At 52.3% G+C, this 26618-nt stretch overlaps 1 protein-coding gene across 5 annotated transcripts in view; it reads right to left on the minus strand.

Annotated features, from left to right (window-relative positions):
* Positions 1-26618, minus strand: part of LOC123757626 (maltase A2) — a 443152-nt gene that overhangs the window by 200985 nt on the left and 215549 nt on the right. For all 5 annotated transcript variants that reach the window (XM_069326926.1, XM_069326925.1, XM_045741456.2 and 2 more), the window contains one exon: positions 7515-7721. In XM_069326926.1, coding sequence (XP_069183027.1) covers positions 7515-7721 — 207 coding nt within the window. The remainder of the gene's footprint in view (positions 1-7514; positions 7722-26618) is intronic.

The raw sequence follows: 26618 nt of genomic DNA on the forward strand, positions 1-26618 counted from the left end.
GGGGCGCAGGGTGCTGCGCAGCTTGTTGTCATCTCTCACAGCGGCCGGCTCTGTTCCTTGGGGCACATTGTCCTCTTGCAGGGTTATGTTTTTGTTTTTGTTTTTGCCAAGGTGGAGGATTCTCCCCTCTTTGCCACTGGTGTTTGGCCCTCACCCTGATACTTGGTGGTGCCCCCTGCTTGGTCCCCGTGAATGTACACGTCCCTGGGGTTGAGCTTTAGACAGTTTGTTGGGTAGTTTTGGGCGCCAGTTAGCAGTACCCTGCCTGGGTTTACCTGAGCATGAGTCCTCTTCAAGTAAACACTCAGGACCCTGGGAATCCCCTAGGGGACAAGTGGGTCCGATGGATGTGACCCCATTGTCCCCCCCCCCCACCCCCCTCGCTTCATGCGAGTTTGAGAGTTGTGTGTCCTGCCTGGGTTTTTCTGCCCTTGGAGCGGGGCTTACTTTTACAAGGAGTGGGGTTTTCTTTTCCCCTCTCTGCGTACGAGTTGAACTTGGTGTCTGCCCCTCCCCTGGTTCGGTTCCATGTTCCCCCGGGTGCTTCGGTTCCGTCTTTTCGGAGGTTTTCGGCTTATCGCATCCAGCCTGCTGTGGTGCGGACGGCAAACCTCCTGCGTGATCCAGTTATGCCTCAACAATGGATCCCTCCTCGACTTTCAGGTTTGGGACTTCGTTCCCTTTCTGGCTCCGTTATGAGGTTCCAGAGTCGTCCTGGCTGGCGGACTGTCCTGTCTTTGCCTTGGAGGCTTGGCACTCCTTCTGCCATTCCTGCATGCTTGAGTGGCGGGAGGCTTCGACAGTGCTTCAGGTTTTCCTGGTGGGCGACCTTGAGCACCTCAAAGAGTGCTTGTTTGCTCCTACCCTTTCCCAGGATGTTGGTGTTGTTCAGCTCCATGTGCAGGTTCCCTCTCGGCGGCACAGGTGGCAGAGGACTTGCGTGCTCGGGGCCTTTTGGATGTGCAGTATATACAGGCTGCTTCGGCTTCTTGCCGTCCTATGTCGGACTTGCAGGTTCTCTGGGGGGTCCCGTGGTGGACCTTCCCGGAAGGGTTGTGCCAAGCCTCGGGGTTCCTCTCATCGTGGTAGGCCCCTGGTGCTGGGTTCGGGTTCCGTTCCTCCTTCGGACCCGCCTTCATCTGGTCGACGAGGCGTTCGCTCTGTGCGAGGTTCTGGGTCTCATAAGAGGCGCCGGCCCTTTTGCGATTCGTCTCATTGACGGGGCGATGGGGGGGAGGCTTGCGCAGTTCGCTCATGCCTGGTCCCACGATTTGTGGGCGTTTCAGGTCGTTTCACACGGCCTCCGGTGGCGTTGTGTTGCCCATCCCCCTGCTCCCTGTGGGGGGAGGGGGGTTTTTGGGACTGGCAGGGCAGGCTTCTTTCCCCGCGCTCTGTCAGATCATCTTGGAGTGGGTTTGCTTGGGCGTGGTCGAAACGACGACGTCCCTCAGATGGGTTTCTTGTCTGTTTCCAGTCCCGTTTGCAGTTCATTCTGGACTTGTCCCATCTGAACCCCTGGGTTCATTGCCCCTTCTTTCGGATGACCATGCTGTCCCAGGTTTGGCTCCTGTTGGAGCCGGGCGCTTGGATGGTGTCCCTGTATCTACAGGACACTTATTGGCACGTCCCAATTTATCCGGGGGTTTTGGGACTGGCTCGGTTTTGTTGTGGGCTTCGTGCTTACCACTTTTGTTGTCTCCCGTTCGGTTTGAATCTGGCACCTCGCGTTTTCACGTGCCTCACGCAGGTTATGGTGACCCGTCTGCGTCTGTTAGGTATTCGTGTGTTGGCCTACCTCGACAACTGGCCGATTTGGGCTCCCACCCAGTCCGCTTGTCTGGTGGCCAGGGATCTGGTTCTTTCTCAGCTCGCCAGGTTCAGGTTCTTGATGAACTGGAGGAAGTCCCATTTGGTTCCCTCCCAGGTTCGGACCTGGCTGGACCTTGTGTGGGACTCTCGGACTGCTTCCTTGTCTCTTCCTCCAGAGTTTCTCCTGCGGCTGCGGTCCCGTATGTGCCTGTTTCTGGGGGCTCCCAGGTCACCCGGCGGTTGCTCGAGGGTCTGTGCGGGAGTTTGAACTTCGCGATGCTGGTCTACCCGCCGGGACGGTTTGGCTTCGTCGGGTGTTCTGGTTCCTGCAGGGACGTCCCTTCCGCCTCTCTCACGATCACTGGATTTGGACCCCGGGGGCTTAGCGTCGCCGGCTTCCTCTTTGGGTTTTTCGGGGTTCAGTGCCTTGGCGCCTACCCGAGCCCTCACTCAATGTGTTCACGAACGCGTCGTCTCTCATCTGGGGCTTTGTGACCAGTGCTCACCAGGCCAGCCAGGGATGGTGGGGTCCGTCCTTCTGTCGAGCCCACAGCACTGTGCGGGAGTTCGCGGTGGTATGGTTTGCTCTTCAGAGGCCTCGAGTCGCTTCGGTTGACTCGTCTGCTGAGTTCTTGGGGTTTGGCTCTCCTGGCAGTTCACGTGCGGGGAGTGTTCAACGTCTTGGCCGACAGCCTGTCTCGTTTCGTTCCCCTCTCCACGGAATGGACAGTCGACACAGACTCCTTCCGTTGGCTTTGCCAGACGTTTGTACGCCCTGAGGTGGACCTCTTTGTGTCGGCGTGGTTATGGCGCCTTCCCCTTGTATGTGACGCCCTTTCCTGACTGCGAGGCCGTTGGGGTTGACGTCTTTTGGCAGGACTGGTTAAGGTGGGGGTTCCTGTACCTCTTTCCCCCGGTTCAGCTATTGCTCCAGGTCCTGACTCGCTTGGAAACTTATGGCAGGAAGGGTTGTCCTTTTGGCCCCTTGGTGGCCGGCCCAGCCGTGGTTTCAGGCGCTGCTTACAATGTGTCTGAACTAAGAGGGTTTTTCTGCAGCTCCGCATCTTCCAGCAGATCGGACCAGTACGTCACGTTGATGGTTCGATCTTCTCCTCGAGTCTTCACATATGGTATTTTTGACTCGAGTTTATCATCATCTCTATGGTGATGAGGTGGCTTCCTTATTAGTGTCCCACCTGAGGACTTCATTTCAGTGGCACTATGAAGTTTCCTGGCGGTCCTTCTGGTTCTTCTTACGTCTTCGTCGTTGTACTTCGCTTTCTGTTAGGGTGGTGTTGTCCTTTCTCTCTTGGTTGTTCCAGGACCGTCTCCTTATGTCTAACACTGTCGCCTCGTATCGTGCGGCGCTGGCGGAGTCGCTTCAGCTTGCTTTCGGTATTGATGTCACGTCTGAGCCGTTTCGCATGCTGTCTCGGGCATTGTTTCACCTCCAGCCTGCTCATGCGCCGCGTGAGCCATCCTGGTCTTTGGACAGAGTGCTCTCTTTTCTTTCTTCTCCTCATTTTGTTGTGGCCCCTTCTGTTCCAGATTGTTTTTCGAAGGTTCTTTTCCTGTTGGCGTTGGCCTCTGGGGGTCGAGTTGGTGAGCTTCATGCTCTCCTCCGACGCAGAGGTTTCTGCTCCTTCGGTTGGGGAGATAGGTTTGTTCGTTTGCAGCCTTCTTCTTTTCTGGTGAAGAATGAGACTGCTGCTTTCCGGAGGGGTTCCTGGGTTGTTGATGCTTGGTTGGTTAGGCCGGGGGTGCATCATGTTTTATGTCCGGTTGCGGCTCTCCGCCGTTATTTGCACTCCATGGCTTCTGTATCCGTGGACGCGCTTTGGGTTGATCCAGTTTCTCTTCTTCCCTGTTCGAGGGTGCATGTCTCCCAGGTTGTCTGCTGGGTTATTAAGGCTAGCCAGCCTGTGGTCTATCCTCGTGCCCATGACGTCCGCAAGTTCGCGGCTCTTCCCACCGATTTTGACATTTTGTCCTAGGCTGACATTCGGTCGCGGGGATTTTGGCGGTCAAACAGGCTCCTGGCTGCTCGTTACCTTGTAAACGTTCCTGGGCCCAGTCGGGCCTGTGTCGGTCACTTTGGGTCGGCGGATGCGGCCAGTTGTCTCAACTTCGGGTTGAGGAGTGAGCAGCAACTGCCTCCCAGGTAAGTCCCTATTCTTTTCTTCTGTGAGTAGTTAGCTCTGGGGCGTCGTAGAGGCTTCCCCCAGAAAACCAGGGTTGAATGAAATGAAACGCCATTTTCTGGGTGAGTCCCGGAGGCTTCCTGGCATCCCTCTCTCCCTCTGGTCGGCGTTTTTTTTCGCGCATTTTGACATTCAGCATCAGAATTGGGGTGTGGATCACCGGCGCGGTGGATCTGGGGCTACCCCTTCCCTCTCCCAGGGAGGGGGGAGCAGCGCAGACAGCGGCGCGACGACGGGTGACGTCATACTAGTTTGCTCGTTTTTGTTTGGGGAGTTCTATCCACCCGTTCGGCTTTTGGTTGCAATTTTCACCAGAATTGGGGTTTGTTTTGGAACGCCTACCTTTCTGGGTGCCTAATCCAGTCGATGGCAGACATAGAATGCTTCCAATCACATGGGGGTTTCTATAGGCCATTGCTCCCCTTGCCTCTCTAGAGGGCCCAGGTTCTGGCTCGTGGTCCCCGGTAGACCCATAAGAACTCCATACACGTGACTGATGCCAAAGTCTGACATTAGCATATCAGCCTAGTAAGCTCCAGGGAGCCTCCTGGACTCACCCAGAAAATGGCATTTCATTACATTCAACGCTGGTTTTTTCGTCCACTTCAATGTTTTCCACACACACTCGACAGTGCCCACCATCATGTCAGATTTATCAACCAAATGCATGTTGATATTATAGTCAAGAACACAATCTGGCTTATATACTGGTTCTTGCTTTACTCGGTTCACCTTGCCACTGTTCACCATTGTACCATCATGAACGGTTGTCAGCATGTTCACTTCTCTCTTGTCTTTCCACCTAACTGAGAGTATTTGATCACATCCTTTTAGCTTGCAGTCACCAACTTCAAGTTTATTGTCAAACATTGGCATTTCTCTTCTACTTGGCTTTATTGTGTCGGCCAATCCAGTTCTATTTTCAATCAGGAACCTAGCTAGCAAGGGACTTGTATAGTAGTTATCTGAGTACAAAATGTGACCGTTGTTCATCCATGGTGCCATCAGTGACTTCACCACATTACCTGAGAAACCATGTTCGTCGTTACCGGGAATGTCTACATTGCTAGCAGAATACAGAATCATGTGTAACACGTATCCTTTTTCAGTCACAAAGAACAAAGAATTTCAACACGTTCTTTGAAAAGCACAAGGGATTCGTCAATCACCAGCTTCTGTGCTGGTACGTAGAAATCTCTGTACTTTCCAATCACTCCATTCATATAGTGCCTGACTCTCCAAAGTCTATCATCCTCTGTCCGGTCCTCATTACTTGCAAAATGTAGACACCTGAGGAGTATCTGAAACCTGTCTCGGGACATATATTTCCCGAAGAAAGGTGTTGGAACAGTCTGGGCTTTGCTCCAATAATCAGTGATAGCGTGTTTGACACAATGCTTCATCAACATACATATTGCTAAAAATACATACATTTCACCTACAATTGTGTTTTTCCAGCGCTGCAATCATGAATATTCTGTTACCTCTTTTCCAATGAGATGAGCCGCATGAAGGTTCGTTTGGTGTACAATATATTCCATCAGCGGCTCATCATAAAATGCTGTAAAATATTCCATTTCACACATGTCCTCACCACTATTCAGGAAAAGGTCTGTAATCCCAACACATTATTGTCACAAGCAGGAATTAGAGGAATAAAAATTGTCACCATCGCTCCACACAAGTACACCTGGTGTCCTGCGAGACACAACAGCGGCACGACGGCGAGGAAGCATTGCAGACCATGGACCAGGAGCTGAAGCCCATCTACGCAAATTACGGTCCCTACGTTAACGTGAGGTGAAATCACGTGAACATAAGGGTCTTGGTTCCTCATGTGGTGCCATGCGGTGGTGCTTGGCTGGGCGAGATGCTGCCGACGTGACAAATTCTCGCCCAGTAACACCACAGGTACTAGCACACAGAGGCGATAACACTATACTCTGAATCCACTTCACTAAATCCAGAAAATGAATCACCTTCCTCTGACTCATCACCCAAAATATCCTCATACTCTAAATAAGCACAGGAACTGTGTGGTCGTGGGTGGATTGGAGTAGACACTGGGCGAGAGTGTGGCATGGGTGAGCAGTAAGGCCTCGCCATGGGAGGAGGCTGTATCTCATTTTCACTGTGCTACTATCATCTGTCCATTGTGTGTAGTCCTTATCATTGTCAGAGTCATTAAAATCACTTTCCTCACCATCAGAAAATAATTCACTAGTTATTTGCTCTTGGGTAAGTGATTGCGTGGTGCGTGCCCGGGAGGCGTTCGGCTGTGTGCTCGCCATGGTGACTGTTGGGTAACTGGGGCCTCCCATGTGTTGGTAGCGTGAGCTGGATTTTTTTACAAAATGGCGGCTGTTTACTATAGCCCCTGGGCAGCGTATGGGGGGACCCCCCCTACCCCACTGGCCATTCACATCTTGTGCGGTACTCCATCACGTCATATGACGTGATGTGCAATTTAACGGTTAAGTCTAGACAGCCTGCAGTCTACCCTCACACCCATGATGTTTGAAAGTATGCCACCCTTTCGGCTGTCGTTGATAATATGTCTTGGGAAAATATTTAGGTGCGAGGGGTTTTGGAGGTCAAACAGGGTCCTGGCAACCAGGTATCTCATAAACATTCCAGTTCCTCTGCGGCATTGTGTGGGCTAGGGGTACCCGTCACAGCTGTCTGTCTCTTCCTCGTTTTGAGACCTGTGGTGCGGCTGCCTTCTTGGGTAAGTCCCCGTTTGCCATCTCTGTGGGTAGTTAGCTTCACAGAGCTGACGGGGCTCCCCACAGAAAACCAGCGTTGTATGTACTGAATTGCCTGTTTCTGGGTGAGCCCCGGAGTCTCCCTGACACTCTCCCTCCCTTTAGTCGGCAGCTCTCATCATTTCAGAATTGAAGTGGTACATTGCCGGCTCACCGGGGCTGGCTCCCCCTTCACCCCGTGGAGGGGAGAAGTGCTAATGAGCATGGGGGCTAGTTGAATGAATTGTTACTTGCTTGTTTACTTTATGGGGAAGCTCTTTTGCTATTTTCAGAACGTAGCTCACAATTTTCAACCAGACAGTTGTCTGTTTTGATTCACCTACCTTTCTGGATCCTTCCCCAGTTGATGGCAAATATGACATACTTTAAATGTAAAGTGCTCATTGGCCATTGCTCCCTGCACCTCTCTGAGGAAGCCAGGTTCTGGCTCATGGTCCCCGGTAGGGATAAGAACTGTGACTGATAACCCCAACTAATATAGCACTATATCAGTTCAGATAGCTCCAGGGAGCCTCCGGGGCTTACCCAGAAACCAGCGTTTCATTACATTCAACGCTGCTTTTTTTGCAACCTGACTTTTCATAAACACCAGGCACAGTTAAAAGCAATTTTCAATAATAGTAAACACTGTTATTCTATAACAAGTTTAGCAGAATGTACACAAGATAAATCATCATTTTTACAGAAGAAAAGAAACACCCTTAAATATTTTCAAAGCTTCTACAGTATCAACTCATACCTCAGCTGATCCAGTGAGGTTAACAGGAACATCAATGAGGTCCACGAGCTGGAGAAGGTGGTCAAGGTGTGGAAACTCCATGGACTTCAAGTTGTTGAGCAAGGCTACAGGAACCATCATTACTTTGTGCTCCATGCCCTTACTGAAGCGGTCCAGTATATTCCTCCACTCATGCATGGCCTCCACAAGACCTGGCTCACTTGTGAACTGATCAGAGAAATACTTTACACTGAAATGCTGGAACAACTTTGTATCAAAGAACATACATTACAGTTGTAAGACTTACAACTGCAGTCTTACAAGTCTTACAATATAACTCTTACGCATTATCCTGTTGAAACTAATTGCAATGACTGATCAGTACATAATAATTTAAACAAATACAGTACTGTACTTTACTCTGCATGTACCTTCTGGTACATGAATGTGACTAGCTTAGTTTGCTAAAAACCTTTATGGAAGAACAGCAATCTTAAACTATGTCAATGTTATCATTTTATTTCATTTGGAACTCTCACTGCATGTAGAATGTTATCTTGAGGTTATCTTGAGATGATTTCAGGGCTTTAGTGTCCCCGCGGCCCGGTCCTCGACCAGGCCTCCACCCCCAGGAAGCAGCCCGTGACAGCTGACTAACACCCAGGTACCTATTTTACTGCTAGGTAACAGGGGCATAGGGTGAAAGAAACTCTGCCCATTGTTTCTCGCCGGCGCCCGGGATCGAACCCGGGACCACAGGATCACAAGTCCAGCGTGCTGTCCGCTCAGCCGACCGGCTCCCGGCTGTTCCTCAGTTATTTTAAATATTTTGAGGTGTAAAAATGATGGTCCAAAGAGCATGTGAATATTGTTAAAAACTAATGCTAAATATAATGAAACATCAATTTCTGAGGAAGCCCTGATTGCTCCTTGAAGCTATATGCTGAGATAGATACCATCTACTAGGTCAAACTAGCCATACAGTTCTAGAGGTCTACAAGGACCAGAGCCAGAACTCAGCCCACCTCACAGAGGTGCAGGCAGAAGTAACATTTATTTTTGCCACCTAACTGGGGAAGGTAACTAGAAAGTCAGCAAGCCAAGCGAACTATTGCTGGATTCAAGAGAGACCGAAGCCAAATGAATTCTACCCATCTATGTAAACAAATGATATTCTTCTCTCGGAACTAGAGCGAGATCGTTCGCTCCACCTTCCCCACTTGTTTACACCACCAGCCAGCATCACCAAACTAAGTTTTAGGGTAGATGTAGGCATCCACCCAACTAAAAAGGAGGAAGGGAAGAGGATCAGGGACCCTCTGGGGCTCACCCAGAAACTGGCATTTCATTACATTCAACACTAGTTTTCTAGCAAGAACCTCATTTGTGGCTCCCAAAAGCTAAATACCCACAGAGAAGGAAGAAAATGTGGGAACCTGCCGGGAGGAGGGAGCACTGTACGAATCAGGATAAGAACGAGACTCCCACCAAGAGACACGACTCACGAACATACAAATGCACCGAGGTTCGGAAATATTCACCAAACACTGGGACATCAGAACCATTTTCTGGAGGGAGCCCCGTCGGCTCCCTGGAGCTATCCAGGCTGATATGGATATATAACTTTCTGGCATCAGTGAATGTGCATGAACTTCTTGCCTACCGGGGACCACGGCCAGAACCTGGCCCCTCTCAGAAAGGCACGAGGAACATTGGCCATTGGCTCCCAACCCCTGTGTGGTTGGGAGCATTCTATGTCTGCCATCAACCGGGTCTGGCACCCAGAAAGGTAAGCACCCCCGTGAGTGGACATGTCCCAGGGGTTGAGCTTTAGAAGTTTGCTTGGTAGTTCTGGGCGCCGTTTCACAGAACCCTGCCTGGGCCTCCCTTAGTGTGCAGCCTGTCCTCCAAACAAAGATCCAAAAGTGATTCCATGCACCCGCCAAACCCCCTGTTTATGAATGAAAAGCGGTTTACACACGACTCACAACTGCTGACGTTCGAACATATCCAGAACAAGTGTTTCACTGACGAATTTTGTTTGAATCACAACGCTATAAATGCTTCACCCATGTACTACAAATACAAATAATCGCCAACAGAACCTAAACACCTAACCTAACCTAGCCTATGCCTATATATGCACAATATGCTAATAAATTATAATATTTATTTATACTTGAGAAAATTCCCGTTTTGAATGAACAGCATGTTAAAATTTATGAATGCGTCTGTGGGGTCGACCGCTGGATGTAATGGACTTGAGTCGAGGACGGGTTGTAGTGTGTTACTAAGGCTAAGGGCCCTGGAAAACCACGCAGGGGCTCTGTGGTCCGATGGATGTGACTCTTGAGTTCCCTCTTCGCTTTGTATGAGATTGGTGATTGCTCTGTCCCCTTGTCTCAGAATGACATTCACTGGCTGTGCCTCTACCATACTGCCTGTAGGGTCGGTGATTCTTTTGACCCGAAGTCATGCGACATTTGTTGTTGGTACATGCTCCAGTTAACCCTCACAACTGATCATGTTCTGAGGGTGCAGGCAGCAGCTGCATTGCATGCTAGATTCTGGTTGGTGCAACTCACTGGGTTGGTTGCTTCCCCGGATGCTCCACAACTGCCTCATTTTGGTTTTAGGGACCCGGACTTGTGGGTGGGAGTTGCTTCAACTTTGGTACCTTCCTCCCTTCCTCTCCCTTCTGTTGTGCGTCCAGTCCCCCTCCCCCTTCTGCTTCCGGCTCCGACCCATCAGTGGGTTCGAGTCAGCACAGGATCTAGATGGTGTCGAGACTCGGGTGGTTTCGGGGGTGTCCTCTCCCAGGTTGGCGGCGGAGGCATTCTAGCTTGTTTCTCCTGCCAATGCATATGGGTCTGACCAGTGGTCTATGGTTTGGGCCAGTGGTGCGGTATTCATGCCTTCAGTTCTGTTCAGCGGGGGGATCGCCCTTCGTGCAGTTAGGGTACTTGTAGGTGCATTAGTTCTTTCGTGGGCCTCTTCTCCTGTGCTCTGTCGGATTTTTGTCAGTGTGGTTCATTTGGGTGTGGTCGATATGACCTCGTTCCCCCAGTGGGTTCCCACCTGTTCAAGTCCTGACACGGGACTGTGCGGACCTCCATTCATTCTGGACTTGTCCCATCTGGTTTGTGGGTTTTTGCCCCTCCTTCGGATGGCTACACTGTCCCATGTTCATCTTCGGTTGGAGCCGGATGCTTGGGTGGTGTCCTTGGACTTCTCGGACGCGTCTTGGTGCATCTTGGGTTCATCCTCGGTTCAGGGACTGGTTCAGTTTTGTTGTGGGGCGTCAGGGTTACCGTTTTCTTTGTCTTCCGTTCACTTTGTATCTGGCGCCTCGCGTTTTCACACGCCTTACTCGGGTCGTGGTGGCTAGCTTGCATCTGTTAGGCGTTCAGGTTCTGACCTACCTGAGTCTGGTCCTGTCTTATTATCAGGTTTGGTCTTAGCTGGGTCTTGTGTGGGGACACTCGGACCACTTCCTTATCTCTTCTTCCAGCAGATCTGCTTTGCCTGCATTCTCGCCTTCGTCATTCCTGAGGGGCTCCTGGGTCACACGACGGTTGTTCGAGGGTTGTGCGAAAGCCTGATCTTCGCCATGATGGTCTACCCACCGGGTCAGGTGTGGCTTTGTCGGCTATTCGGGTTCCGTCGGGGACGTCCCTTCTGCCTCTCGCGACTGCTGGGTTCGGTCTCCGGGGACTTTGCTGCGTTGCTGGCTTCCTCTTTAAATTTCGGGGTTAAGTGGTTAGGCGCTTAGGAGGGGTGATGGAGTCTATCCTTCCGTCAGGCTCACTGCACAGTGTGGGAGTTCGCGGCTGTGTGGATGTCACTCCGTAGGATTCCGGTTGCTCACGGATCAACAATCCGGCTCCAGCTGGATTGCTCCCCAGTGATTCTTTCCCAGCATTGTGGGGATTCGATGCAGTACTTGGCTTGGGGCTGGTTGCTTCGGGTGACTCGTCTGCTGAATTTTTGGGGTTTGGCTCTCCTGGCAGTTCACATTTGGGAGGTGTTCATGGTCCTGGTGGACGGCCTGTCCCGCTTCCTTCCCTTCCACATTGTGGACGGTATACTTCGCGTCGGCATGGTCGTAACATCTCACGGTACTTGTGGCGCCCTTCCCCGACTGTGAAGTTGGGGTCGATGCCTTCAATTAGGACTGGGCTAGGTAGGGTTCCCTGTTTATCTTCCCTCCAGTTCTGCTGTTGTTCCTGGTCCTGGCTTGCTTGGGGACTTCCCAGGGAAGAGTTGTTCTTCTGGTGCCTTGGTGGCCGGCCCAGCATTGGTTTCAGGCGCAGGCTGGGCCTGAAAGTGCTGGCTTGGTGTCCGAACCCAAAGGTCTTCCCGCGGCTCCGCCTCTTTCAGCGGGTAGGTCCAGCCTGTTCTGAGGCTGGACTGTTCTTCTTGAGTCTTCGCGTTTGGAGTTTCTGACGCGTGTCTATCACCACTTGTATGGAGTGCGGGTCATTGTTATTCTCCCACCGCCTTGCTTCGTCTTGGCGGTAGTGTGAAGTTCCTGGGGGTCCTTCCGGTTTCTTTTCGTGGTTGTTTCTGGACAGTCGTCTTCTGCCAGATACTGTCGCCTCATATCATGCGGCGCTGGCGAAGTCGCTCCTGCTTGTGTTCAGTATTGATGTTACGTATGCTCCATTTCCTCAGCTGTCTCGTGCATTGTTTATCCTCCGGCCTGCTCATGTACCGCCTGAGCCGTCCTGGTCTTTGAACTGGGTGCTCTCTTTTTTTCTTCTCTCCTCAGTTTGTTGTGGCCTCTTTGGTTTGGGGTTGTGTTTTCTTTAGCACCTTTCCTGTTGGCATTGGCCTCAGGGGGGTCTGGTTGGGGAGCTTCATGCTCTCTTCCAGCTCAGGGGTTTCTGTTCTTTTGGTCCTGGTCATAGGTTTGTTTGGTTGCAGCTATCTCATTTTCTGGCAATGTATGAGTCTGCTGCTTTCCAGAGGGGTCCTTGGGTTGTTGATGCTTGGTTGGTCAGGCCAGGGTGCATCATTTGTGGCCAGGTTCTGGCTGTGGTCCCCGGTAGGCAAGCACTCCATGTACATTGACTGATGCCAGAAAGTTATACATATCCATATCAGCCTGGAAAGCTCCGGGGATCCTCCGGGACTCACCCAGAAAATGGCGTTTCATTACATTAGACGCTGGTTTTCTGGGGGGAGCCCAGGTGGCTCCCTGGAGCTATCCAGGCTGATATGCTAATATTAGACTTTGGCATCAATCACTGAATGGAGTTCTTAAGGCCTACCTGGGACCATGAGCCAGAACCTGGCCCCCCTCAGAGAGGCATGAGGAGAAATGGCCTATAGAAAACCCTGTGTGGCTGGAAGCATTCTATGTCTGCTATCAACCGGGTCAGGCACCCAGAAAGGTAAGCATCCCAAAACAAACCAAAGGCAGACCCCCCTCACCAGGCAGACAACAAAAAGAAAAAAAAACAAAAAACAAGAGGACAGCATACCCAGGCGGAACAGAGCCTGCCGCTATGAATGGGCCTGATGGAACAAGGGAGCCCACTTTCCCTGGCCGGCCTGGTGAGCATTGGTCACAAAGCCCCAGCCGAGAGACGTGGCATGTGTGAATACATCAAGCAAGGGTTCCAAAAGGCGCCAAGGCACCGAACCCCAAAAAACCCGAAGAGGAAGCCGGAGATGCAGCAACCGACACAAGGCTTCTGGTGGACGAACCCAGCAATCGCGAGAGCGGTGGAAGGGATGGCCCCAAAGGAGCCAGAAAAGACACCAAAGCCAAACCCAACCCAACGGGTAAACCAGCACGGTGAAGTTCAAACTCCCGCACATCTGCTCGAGCAGCCGCCGAGTGATCTGGGACCCCCCCCCCCCTCAAAAGCAGATGAAGGAGGGACTGCATCCGGAGCAACGCTGCAGGAGGGACAGACACGGATGCCGTCCAAGAATCCTAAACGAGGCCCAGCCAAGTCTGAACCTAGGATAGGACCAAATGGCATTTTTTCCAGTTCACCAGGAGCCCAAACCTGGGAAGTTGGGAAAGAACTAAACCCCTGGTGAGCAGACAAGCAGACTGGCTGGGAGCCCACACTAACCAGTCAAAGTCAAGGTAGGACAAAACCCGAACACTTAGAAAATGCAGACAAGCCACCACAACCCTGGGTAAGATGTGTGAAAACACGAAGTGTCAGATTCAGCCTGAAGGAAAGGAAATCGGTAAGTCTGCCAACCAACCACAAAACCTAACCAATCCCTGACCTTCCGGTTAATGGGGACGTGCCAATACGCATCTCAGATGTCCAAAGACACCATCCATGAACCCAGTTCTAACAGAAGCTGGACCTGGGACAGTGGTCATCCAAAAGCAGGGCCAAGGAATCCAATGGGTCAGATGGGACAAGTTCAGAATGAACCAAAGATTTTCACAGTCCTGTTTTGGAACAGGAAACAAGCGAGAAACCTACTTGAGGAACAAAGTCTCTCAAGTAGACAGTGCACCCACTCTAAGATGACCTAACGGAGCAAAGAGGAAGAAGCCTGCCCCACCAGCCTCGAACCTCCGAGAGGAGGAAGAGCCGCCCACTGCCACCACAGGACAGAGGACATGACCCCCACAATGACCATAAATCGTAGGACTAAGCACTGGGCAAACAGAGCCAGCCACCCCCTTCCCCCAGGGCCCCATCAACGGGGCGACCCGCGAAAGGGCCGGTGCCCCTTCTGAGAATCCGACGTATGAGCAGAGCGAGCACCATGCAGACCAGATGAAGATGGCCCCAGAGGAGGCACCCGCTCAGAAGCTGGCACCAAGGGGCCCACCTCGACCTGCAGAAACCCGAGCCCTGGAATGACTCTTCTGAGAAATGTGAAAATGCCCACCCTCGGATCACCAACAAATTAGAAAATGGACAGCAACTGGCAGAAGCCGCCTGCAAAAACTGAGAAACAATCGTGTCCGAAAACAGCAACGGACAGAGAGGAGACGAAAACTGAGGAGACAGGGCCCAAGCTGAATCAAAAGAGAGAGCAAGGATGGCCTGCTGACACGCAAGGTAAGAGGCAAAAAACAGAGACACCACCTCCCGGAGGATCGATGCAAACAGTTTCAGCAATGCTGCCAACACCCTAGCAGCTGAGGCCAATGCCTCAGACTCAATGCCCCTCAGATCCTCCACAAGCCAGTCTGAGGACAACTCTCGAGAAGGGAAAAAATGCAAGACCAAGGCCAGATGTTGATGCGAGCGTGATGATCCTTCGCATCTAAGGCAGCCGAAAGAGAAGGGATCTGGGCGTGCAACTGGAGCAAGCCAACCTCATGAGTAAGCACAGGGGCGTAAAGGCACACATCGAGGTGGTCAAAAGTGCCTCCCCCCCCCCAAGTAAACCTATAACACAGTAGTAACCTACCGCCAATCCAGCATTCGGGTATTACAAAACTCGTGCCATGCCCCAAGCAAAAAAGAAAGGGCAGTATGACAGCCAGGAAGGACGCCAAACCTCATAATGCACCCAATACAGGGAAGAAGAATCGAATTCAAAAGAGACCGGGTCCATCCCAGAGGCAAAGTCCGGGTCTCACAGGAGGTACTCACCAAGGGCCTCCTAAACCTCCACAGGGGTAAATCAGAGAGTTGGAAAGCCTCCGGAAGGATGGAGCCATGGAACCCAAAGGAACCGGGAGGGAGAGGGGGAGGAAGCCGAACTCATATCAGACTCGTACAGGGAAGGGAGGTACGAAAGCCTCGAACCCTGCAACAGCAATCCCAGCCCCGAGGGCACTAAGGCCCAGGCGGGATCGATCAGGACCCAAGAGCCCCAAGCAGACTCCCCCCCCCCCAGCCCTGGAAGCCTCAGACCCATGCCCCAGGATAGAGCCACCCTCCACCCTTGATGAAAAAGCATAGTCCAAGAAAAAGACAGCAAAGAAGAGGGGAGGGGGTTCCGCTGAGAAGACCCAGAAGCCTCGGTGGGAGGATCAGGCTCAAAGGCCTCCATCCCTGCAGCAAATGGGGCGGCCCCCTGAGCCAACCGAGTCTTATCCCCAACTAAACCCTGCTCCAACTTCGAAACCCTCAGATGAAACCCAACCGAAGAGCCAGAGCTCAACCCCTGCAAGCACAACTAGGTGAGTAAATTTGGGAGTTGGCAGCAGGGAGGGAGGAGCAGGGGGAACCATGCCAACTTGGGATGGACTTGAGGGTGTAGACTGTATCGAGGTCAAGGTGGCCAATGCGCCCAAGTCCGGATCCCTAAAACCAAAACAAGGCAGCCCTGGGTTATTCGAGCGGGTAACCAACCTAGCGCATTGCAACAACAAAAACCTAACATGCAATGCAACAGCCGCTTGACCCCTAAGAACTTCCGAGGAGAAAGTGTAAATTGGAGAAAGAGGGGTGAACAAGTCTCGCACGACTCCAGGTCGAAGATGTCACTGACCCAACAAGCAGCATGGCGGAGGCAATACAGATGATCGTCACCCTGAGACTAAGGCAACGAACAACACTCGAACTCGTAGAAAGCGAGGGATGGGGGGGGCTCGGAAGAATGATCCATAGTAAACCCCAAGCCCTGACAGAGGTTTCCAGGGCCTGCAGGGGGATGTGTCCTTATGGGCAGAACAGGCACTGGTGCTGCAAAGCCGGTAGATCCCCATCTATTACCGGGCAAACTGACCCCTGTGAAGGGTGCAACTTTTGGGTCCCAGGGAAGGACTACCGAATGGAACCTAGGCATACCTAATTGGAAGCCAGGCATCCTGCCACCGGGCAGAAAAGAATTTTAAAATAAATGAAAACAAAATTCCAAAAGTGCACAACAACAACAGGAGGCCAGAGAGAAACTTGGCTGCCGCTAGGTATGCGAGCTGCGCAGCACCGTGTGCCCCAACCAGCAACAAACACTCCCTATCCAGGGCCAAACAAAAGCACCAAGGCAGACCCCAAGGGCGAAGCCAATGCCAAGCGACAGCAACCCTTATGGGAGTGAAAACCCGAAAGCTCCAGGGGAAATCCTGAGAGCCAAGGGAAGTACAGTGGAACCTTGGTTGACAACTGCCCTAGAGTACCATTTTTTTTTGGTGTACTGAAGTCAAATTCATCGCTAAAATTCTAATTGGTGTACGACGGTTTATTTGGAACACGACGTCTGTTCGTACACGTATGGGTCAAACGTGTGTGGTGCTGGGGGGCACAGGGTGAGGCACTCTCAGTTTGTTTAAAAGTCTATCCCCGCATAGTGATAACCACGGCTGTACTTGAATTCTTTGTGAAGAATTTCATTGTTTGCCTGCTTTTCTGTGGGAAGCCCCTACAGCTCCCTGGAGCTTATCGGGCTAATGTATGTTATGTTAGACTAGGACATTAGCTATGGAGTTCAGACCTACCAGGGACCAGCGCTAGAACCTCGCCCCTTCAGAGAGGTTTCAGGGAGCAATAGCCATTGGAAAACCCCTTTATGGTTTTTTTTTTTTTTTATCTGCCATTGACCTTGGTCAGGCACCCAGAAAGGTAGGCATAACAAAACAAACCCCACATGGTAAAAAACTACAACAAAAAATGAACAGAGAAGTAGAAACTTCCTACAATCCCAGGGAAACAATCAAACAATCAATTTACTGCAGCGCCGGTCGTCCGTGCAGCCCTCCCCTCCCCGGGAGGGGGAGGGGGGGCCCTGCACCTCACCACGTCGGCTGCCTTCAGTTCGTAAGCTAGTGTCAACCGGGATAGACGCTTCTCTGGCCTCAAATTCCTGGGCAGTGTTTGCCTCATGTGGCGTTCTCTGCTGTCTTTGTGTGGTGTGCGGTGGCCAGGAGTACCTCATCAGTGCCGGGGCTGCATGCGCTTAGGGGCTTCCTTCCCTAGGCGCCCTGTGAGTACTGCCCCTGCGTGTCAGGGTTATCTTCCCTGGGGCGTTCGGGAACCGCTCCCGTAGGGGTTCTTGCTGCTCGGCATTTGCCTCGCCCTTGGTGCCAGCTGGGGCTTGGGGCCCTTGTTTGGCCTTGGGCAGGGAGTGGTGTTGTGCTGGTTAGGACGTCAAGGTGTTGCAGTGACCTGCCACCTAAGCGGCGACCTGGTTCCTGTTGCCTCTGGGGATGGTGTACTTTTGCGGGGTTTTTCTTTTGTTTTGTTTTTGTTTGCCTGGTGGAGGTTCTGCCTCATGGGTCTATAGTTACCCTGATATTGTTTTGGTGGCCCTCTGCTAGGCCCCCGTGCTTGTACACGTCACAGTAGATTTTCAGTATTATCATCTACCCATGTTTGTTTGGGTTTCTTAACCAGTTAGCAACATCTTGCCCGGGCTTCCTGTAGTTGTTACCCTACGGGCCCTGGAAACCCCTGTCGGGGCTCGGGGACACATGGATGCATCTCCTGAGTTCCAGCCTGCCTTGTGCAGGTTTGAAGGTTGCAGTGTGCCCTTGTCTCAGGGTGACAGTCACCTGTTTTGCCTCCGCCATGCTGCCTGTTGGGTCAACGACACCTTTGACCCGGAGTCTTGCGAGTCATGTTCTCTGCTTGTGCTCCAGTTTTACTCTGAGGATGTTCCTGTTAGGGCACAGGCAGCATCAGCGTTGCATGTTAGGTTTAGGTTATTGCAACGCGCTAAGTTGGTTCCCACCCGGATGCTTCGAGGCTGCCCCGTTTCGGTTTTAGGGACCCTGACCTGGGGGCATTAGTCTCTTTGGCTCCTGCCACGCCCTCTGGTCCTTCCCCTGTGGTTCTTCCTGCACCTCCCCTCCCCTTCCCCCTGTGTCCGGCTCCAAAACGTCTGAGGGTTTCGGCCTCGGTTTAGTTGGTTAATGAGACTCGGGCTGCCTCGAGGGCTGCCCATCTGAGTCGGGGACGGAGGCATTTGAGCCGGTTCCTCCTGCCGAGGCTTCTGGGTCCCACCAGCAGACCCCCCTCTTGCCTGCCTTTCCCTTGGACTCTGCCTTTTCTTCAGGGGTAAAGGGTTTGGAGGACGACTCTGCCCCGGGTTCCGACGTGGGGGATCCTGGGGCTGGGAGTCAACCTGGGGGCCTTGGGCTACCTTTGACCCCACTTGGGTGCTTTTGCCTTCCTCGCAGGGCTTATTGTTGTAGGGGGTAGGGATTTTCTTACCCCCCCTTCCCTGTATGAGTATCATTTGGGTTCGGCTCCTCCCCGGGTTCAGTTCTGGGTGCCTCTGGGTACCTTGGATCCGAGGTTTCCAGAGGTTTTCTACTTCCCGTATCTCCGCGAAGGTGGCTTGGGAAGCTCTTGCTGCTTACCTCTTGCGAGACCCGAGATATGCCTCTGCAATGGATCCGTCCTCGTTTGAGTTTGGTTCTTCTTCCCGTTTTTGGGTGTATTTGGAGGTTCCAGAGTCTTCCTGGCTGGTAGACTGCCGTTTCTTTTCGTTGGGGGCATGGCATGGGTTCGGTCGGACCCGCATGCTTGATTGGCGGGAAACTGCTACTTTTATGCAGGTTTACCTGGGGGCGAGTTTGAGCACCTTAATGTGCGCTTGTTCGCTCCCTTGTTTTCTCGGGATGTTGGCCTTTTCCAGCTTCACTTGCAGGTTCCTCAGCTTTCGGCTTCGTTGGTTGCGGAGGAGTTGTGCTCCCATGGGCATTTGGCTTCAGGTCTTGCGTTTCTTTTCCCTTCTCGAGCTGTCTTCTGCTTGGCTTGAGGAGGATGTGGGAGCGTTGAATGAAGGGCCTTCGTCTGGGGCGCTGACTTCGGCAGTTAGGGCATCCGCTGCACTGTTGAAGCTCTTTGCGCCCATCCTGAAGGAAGCGGTGTCTCTGTTTTTTGCTTCTCGCCTCGCGTGCCATCAGGCTGTGATCACCCTCTCTTTGAAATCAGCTTGGGCCCCGGGCTTAAGTTTATGTCTCCGTTTTGTCTGTTGCTGTTTGCAGAGGCTGCGGTCTCTCAGTTTCTGCATGCGGCTTCGTCCAGTTTTAGTCCTATGGCAGACTTGATGATTCTCCGAAGCGGTCGTTCTCGGCAGTTTCGGAGGAGTCGTGCCAGGGTTCCGGGTTCCGCTGGTCGAGGTGGGCCATTGGTGCCAGTTTCTGAGCCGTTGTTCCCTTCAGGCTAGCGTCTTCAGGTCGGCGTGGTGATCGCCCTGTTCGACGTTTGGGTTCTTGTAAGGGGCGTCAGCCCTTTCGTGATTCGCCCCGTTAACAGGGCAATGGGGGGGAGGCTCGCTCTGTTTGCTCACGTTTGGTCCCACGATTTGTGGGCCTTTTCGGTCGTGTCATTCGGCCTGCAGTGGCGTTGGGCGACTCGTCCTCCTTTGGGGGATTTAGGGCTAACAGGGCAGGTTTCTTCTCCTGCGCTTCGTCAAGTCGTCTTGGAGTGGGTGCGCTTGGGCGTGGTTCAAACGACTATGTCCCTCAAGTGGGTTTCCCGTCTGTTTCTAGTACTGAAACGGGACTGTGCGGATCTGAGGTTCATTCTGGACTTGTCCCGTCTCGGATTTGGATTTTGGCCTACCTCGACGACTGGCTGGTGTGGGCTCCCAGTCGGTCAGCTTGTCTGCTCGCCAGGGATATGATTGTGTCCCAGCTCGCCATGTTCGGGTTCCTGGTGAACTGGAGGAAGTCCCATCTGGTTCTGTCCCAGGTTTGGACCTGGCTGGGTCTTGTTTGGGATTCTCGGATCGCTTCCTTGTCTCTCCCTCCAGAGGTGTTGTTGCGGCTGCGGGACCGCCGTCGGCTCTTTCTGAGGGGGTCTCGGGTCACTCAGCGGTTGTGCAGGAGTCTGAACTTCGCCGTGCTAGTCTACCCACCTGGTTGGGTTTGGCTTCGGCGTCTGTTTTGGTTCCTTCGGGGACGTCCCTTCCGCCTCTCGCAATCATTGAATTCGTCCTCTGGAGGCCTTGTGTCAGTTGCTGCATCACCGGCTTCCTCTTCGGGGGTTTTCAGGGTTCAGTGCCTTGGCGCCTTCCCGAGCCGTCGCTTGATGTATTCACGGACGCATTGTCTCTCGGCTGGTGCTTTGTGACCAGTGCTCACCAGGCAGGCCAAGGACGGTGGGGTCCACCCTTCAGTCGGGCTCACAGCACAGTTCTGGAGTTTGCGGCAGTCTGGTTCGCGCTTTGGAGGGTTCTGGTCGCTTGGGGATCGACCATTCGCCTCCATTCGGACTGATCTCCAGTGGTTCATTGCCTGAACCGCGGGGGTTCTCTTCGGTCCTTGGCTCTTTGGGGTTGGTCTCTTCGAGTGGTTCGTTTGTTGCATTCTCGGGGTTTGGCTCTCCATGCGGTTCATGTCCGGGGAGTGTCCAACGTTCTGGCGAACAGTCTGTCATGCTTCCATCCCTTGTTCACAGAGTGGACAGTCGATGACGACTCGTTTCGTTGGATCTGCGAGACGTACAATCTCACAGATGTGGACCTCTTCGCGTCGGCGTGGTCTCGGCGTCTCCCAATCTATGTGACGCCCTTCCCCGACTGCAAGGCCGTTCGCTTTGGATGCTTTTCAGCAGGACTGGTCAAGGTGGGGTTACCTGTACCTCTTCCCCCGGTCCAGCTGTTGCTTCGGGTTCTGGTTCGGTTGGAGACATTCCCAGGGAGAGTAGTTCTTGTGGCCCCTTGGTGGCCGGCCCTGCCTTGGTTTCTGGTGCTATTCGGCTTGGTGCCCAAACCCGGGATGTTTCCCGCGGCTCCGCCTCTTTCAGCAGGTCGGCCCGGTCCAGTACAGGGATGGTTCGAACTTCTCCTTTGCTCTTCGTGTCTGGTCTTTTTGACGCGGATGTATCACCAATTCTATGGTGATCAGGTGGCTTCATTGATGGTGTCCCACCTGAGAGCTTCGTTTCGGCAACAGTACGAAGTTTCCTGGCATTCTTTTTCGCCATTTTCTGGCTCTTCGTAAGTTGTCTTTTCTTTCGGATCGGGTTGTCTTGTCCTTTCTTTCTTTCTTGGCTTTTTCTGGACCGTCATTTGATGCCTAATACTGTCGCCTCGTATCGTGCGGCGCTGACGGAGCCGCTCAAGCTAGCGTTCGGGATGGACTTCACATCCGCCCCTTTTAGTAAGCTTTCCTGTGCTATGTTTCACCTCCGGTCTGCTCATGCGCCTCTTGAGCCGTCCTGGCCCTTGGACAGGATGCTCTCCTATTTTTTCTCTCCTCAGTTTGTGGTGGCCCCTACGGTTCCGGATTGTTTTTCCAAGGCTTTGTTTTTGTTGGCATTGGCCTCTGGGGGCAGGGTAGGGGAGCTTCATGCTACTCCTCCGGCGCAGGGGTTTCTGCTCTTTTGGTCCTGGGGGTAGGTTTGTCCGTTTGCAGCCTTCTCCATCTTTTCTGGCGAAGAACGAGACGGCTGCTTTCCAGAGGGGTCCGTGGGTCATTGATGCTTGGTTGGTTCAGCCAGGGGTGCATCATGTGTTGTGTCCGGTTGCTGCACTTGGACATTACCTGTGCGCTTCAGCTGGGGTGGCTGGGGATGTGCTTTGGGTTGATCCGGTTTCCCTCGTTCCCTGTTCCGGGGCTCGGTTCTCCCAGGTTGTCCGCAGGATTATTAAGTCTAGCAAGCCTGCGGTCTATCCTCGCGCCCATGATGTTCGGAAGTTTGCAGCTTTGGCTGCCGTGTTTGGTAACATGTCTTGGGCTCATAATTGGGCGCTTGGATTTTGGAAGTCGAACCGGGTCCTGGCCACCCGTTATTTGGTGAACGTTCCTGCTCCTCGGCGTTCTTGTGTTGCTTTGAGTCGCAGGTTGCAGCCAGTTGTCTCGACTTCGCGTTGAGGAGTTTGTGGCCACCGCCTCCCGGGTAAGTCCCTAATTCCTTCTCTTTGGGTATGTAGCTCCAGGGAGCCATAGGGGCTCCCCACAGAAAACCAGCGTTGAATGTAATGAAACGCCATTTTCTGGGTGAGCCCCGGAGGCTCCTTGGCTACCCTCCCTCCCATCTGGTCAGCGTTTTTTTTTCGCGTTGGTTGAAGCTTAGTTTCCGAACTGAAGGCAGCCGGCGTGGTAAGGTCTGGGGCCCCCCTTCCCCTCCCAGGGAGGGGAGGGCTGCACGGATGACCGGCGCAGCAGTAAATTGTATGATTGTTTCCTTGGGATTGTAGGGAGTTTCTACCTCTCTGTTCGTTTTTTTGTTGTAGTTTTTTACCATGTGGGGTTTGTTTTATTATGCCTACCTTTCTAGGTGCCTGACCCCAGACGATGGCAGATAAGGAAAACCCCAACCACAAGAGGGTTTTCCAGGGCCATTGCTCCCCTGAAACCTCTCTGAAGGGGCCAGGTTCTGGCACTGGTCCCTGGTAGGTCTGAACTCCTTAGCTAATGTCCCGGTCTAACATAACATACATTAGCCCGATAAGCTCCAGGGAGCCTCCGGGGCTCACCAAGAAAATGGCGTTTCATTACATTCAACGCTGGTTTTTTGTTTTTTTTAACGCAAAAGTTCTTATAATATTTAACACCTATGGGACCCAAGAAAGTCAGTGGTAAAGTTCATCCTAAGAAAATAATTGTGAGGATGACCTTAGATGTAAAAGAAGAGATCATTCGTAAACATGAAAATGGTACGAGGGTTGTTGATGTAGAGTAGAGGATGTTCTTTCCTCATTTATTAAGGAAATGTGTGCAGTATGGGAAGAATTGCAAAGTTTTGCTGAAAAATGGCACACAAATCAAGCTTGAGCAGACCATTGTGTTAACCTTTTTAATGACAATGTGTTGTCTCACTTCAGACAAGTGTTACAAAGTAGTGAAAAACAAGTGTCACTAGACAGGTTTTTAGTGAGAAAAGAAGCAGTGAACCACAAGCAGGTGCTAGTGGTATGCAGGCAAAACATAGGAGAGTGAGTACCCCTGAAAGGTCATCACTGCCTGATGTTATAATGGAAGGGGACTCCCCATCCATACTCTAACACCTCCCTCTCCTCCTCACCATCTTCCTTAAACCAACAAGAGTCCTCATTCAAGGTATGATATACTGTATTGTAGCTAGTACAAAACGAGTGTTATTCGGTATAAAATGTATATTTAAGTTAATATTTTTGAGGGCGTGGAACGGATAAATTCAATTTACATTAGTTTTTATGGGAAAATTTGTTTTGGTTGACGACGTGTCTCTGGGAACGGATTATGATCGTAAATGAATTTTCCACTGTACAGTGAAGTGAAGTGAACTTCACTAGGTGCCCTCTTCACTAGGGCACCTAGTGAAGAGAACCCTAAGTGTATGCAGCCCAAAGTGCAGCTTACTCCTGGCCACCTTACCATCCACACAGCAGGTACAACTGCAAGGGTGAAACTTTGACAGGAAATTGAGGCGAGAGGAGACATCAGCCCCACTCGTCTTCAGTTAACAAACTGGTGGGCAAGCGGTGGCTCAAGTTTGCGGGCCCCACCCCACTCCTCTTCCCAGGGGGTGGATGTGATATCAGTTTAATGATGTTTTGCTTGTTGCATTGTTTTTCTTAGGGGGAGTTTTTGGGCTCCGTTTGGTTATGGGTTGCAATTTTCTTCCAGACACTATCCAAGAACCTGGCTCCAAGAGAAGCCAGACCTGGGACAGAGCGCTCATCCGAAAGGAGGGGCATGGCATCCAGCAGTTCAGATGGAACAAGTTCAGAATGAACCGAGGATCCGCACAGTCTCGTTTCGGAATAGGAAACAAGCGAGAAACTGGACCAAACCAGTTGTGGTTTATTTTGGGGTACCTACCTTTCTGGGTGCCTAACCCTGGTCGATGGCAGACATGAATATACTCTCAAAGAGTGGAGTTTTCATAGGCCATTACTCCCTGCGCCTCTATGAGGGAGCCAGGTCCTGGCTCGTGGTTCCCGGTAGGCAGAACTCTATGTGAATGAAGCCGCAGACTAATATAGCATATATCAGTCCGATAGCTCCAGGGAGCCGATGGGGCTCTCCACAGAAAAATACACAATTGGCATTCCAGTTAAAGAACACCTCTCCTAAACTACTGATGAATTCACTCGGTTTCAAAATGTTCATGCTAAACCGTAAAAAAAAAGGACCTGGTTCTTTATTAATGATCCTCAACCAGCAAAAAAACAGCGTTGAATGTAATGAAACGCCATTTTCTGGGTGAGCCCCGGAGGTTCCCTGGAGCTTATCGAGCTAATGTATGTTATGTTAGACCGGGACATTAGCTAAGGAGTTCAGACCTACCAGGGACCAGCGCCAGAACCTGGCCCCTTCAGAGAGGTTTCAGGGAGCAATGGCCCTGGAAAACCCTCTTGTGGTTGGGGTTTTCCTTATCTGCCATTGACTGGGGTTAGGCACCCAGAAAGGTAGGCATAACAAAACAAACCCCACATGGTAAAAAACTAAAACAAAAAAGCGAACAGCGAGGTAGAAACTCCCTACAATCCCAAGGAAACAAGCAAACAAGCAAACATCACACTTTACTGCCGTGCCGATTGTCCGCTCAGTGCTCCCCGCCCCTAGAGGGGGAGCCCCGGACCTACTGCATCGGCTGCCAAGCTTCAGTTCAGAAGCTAAGCTTCAACCAATGCGAAAAAAACGCCGACCGGTGGGAGGGAGGGTTCCCAGGGAGCCTCAGGGGCTGACCCAGATAATGGCGTTTCATTACATTCAACGCTGGTTTTCTGTGGGGAGCCCCTATGGCTCCCTGGAACTTCATACCCAAAGAGAAGGAAAAGAAAGGGCTAACCTGGAAGGCAGTCACCATAAACTCTGCAACGCAAAGCCGAGACAATAGGATGCAACCTGCGACCCTAGGCAACAAGAACGCACAGGAGCAGACGCGCATAAAGAATGGGCAGCCAAGAACCTGTGCGACCCTCAATTCACTGCACCCAAAATGAGCCCTAGACGTCACCAACACAGCAGCAAAAGCTGCAAACGTCCGAACAGTACGGGCGCAAAGACAGACCTCAGGCTGGAAGACTGAAAAACTCTGCGAACAACCTGGGAGACCCGAGCCCTGATACAGGGAACGAGGGGAACCGGATCAAACCAAAGCACATCCGCAGACACGGTACGCAGGTAACGGCAAAAAGCGCAACCGGACAACACAGGACGCACCCCGGCCAAACCAATCAAGTATCAATAACCCAAGAACCCCTCCGGAAACCAGCCGTCTCGACCGTCGCCAGGACGGAGAAAGGCTGCACACGTACAAATCTACCGCCAGTACCAAGAAGCAGAAACCTGAACCGAAGGGGCTACCACAAACTGAGGAGAAGAAGAAGGCACCCTGATAAAGAACCAGGACGGCGCAGGTGACGCACGAGCAGGCCGGAGGTGAAACAAAACATGAGAAAACGTACGAAATGGGGCAGATGTGACGTCCACCCCGAACGCAAGCCGGAGCGGCTCCGCCAGCGCCGCATAAAACGAGGCAACAGTAAGAAAACATCAAAAACTGTAGTCCAGAAAAAGCCAAGAAAGGACAAGACAACCCGATGCGAAAGAGAAGACAACCTACGAAGAGCAAGAAAAAGTGCATAGAAACACCAGGAACGTCATACTGTCGCCAAGACGAAGCTCGCCGGTGGGACACCGTCAACAAGGCCACCTGAACACCACAGATTGATCAAGGTAGTATTCAAGAGCGAGGACATCAAAGAGGACATCCTAGTAAAGAAGAGCAAACTGAGGTATACAAGGAACTACAAAGAGGTATATGTTCAGAGGGACATGACCAGAGATGAGATAGTAAGGGCAGCAGATGTAAGGAAAAGGCACAATTAGAGGGAAGGGAGCCAGGGAACCTCAGCCTCCAACCCAGCAATCCCAGAGGGGAGTGAGGAACCCCAATCCAGCAACCCAGGAACCCCAGGGGGGAATGCAACACCCCAGCCCACCACCCAATAGTGCCCTCCCTATCCCCCAGCACAAACCCTTCCTTGCCCCTGCATAATGCCCATCATGAAACCCAAATCCTCCCCCTCCCCTTACCCCAAGTAGCCCCTGCTTTCCCAGCCCCTGGTCTTCTCCCTGCCCCAAGCAGGCCTGAGCAAGACCAAAGCCCTCTATCCCCCACTCCATCTCCCTCCAAACCCCTGTCAACTACACCGCAGGAGGGCGTGCCCTTTCCCCAAGCAATCCCTGCCCCCTCACCCCCAGGACTTCTTCCTGCCCCAAGCAGGCCTGAGGAAGACCTAAGCCCTCCATCCCCCACTCCACCTCCCCCTGAACCCCTGGCAACTACCTCACAGGAGGAT

This window comes from Procambarus clarkii, chromosome 19 (genome assembly GCF_040958095.1).
Source record: "Procambarus clarkii isolate CNS0578487 chromosome 19, FALCON_Pclarkii_2.0, whole genome shotgun sequence".
NCBI lineage: Eukaryota > Metazoa > Arthropoda > Malacostraca > Decapoda > Cambaridae > Procambarus > Procambarus clarkii.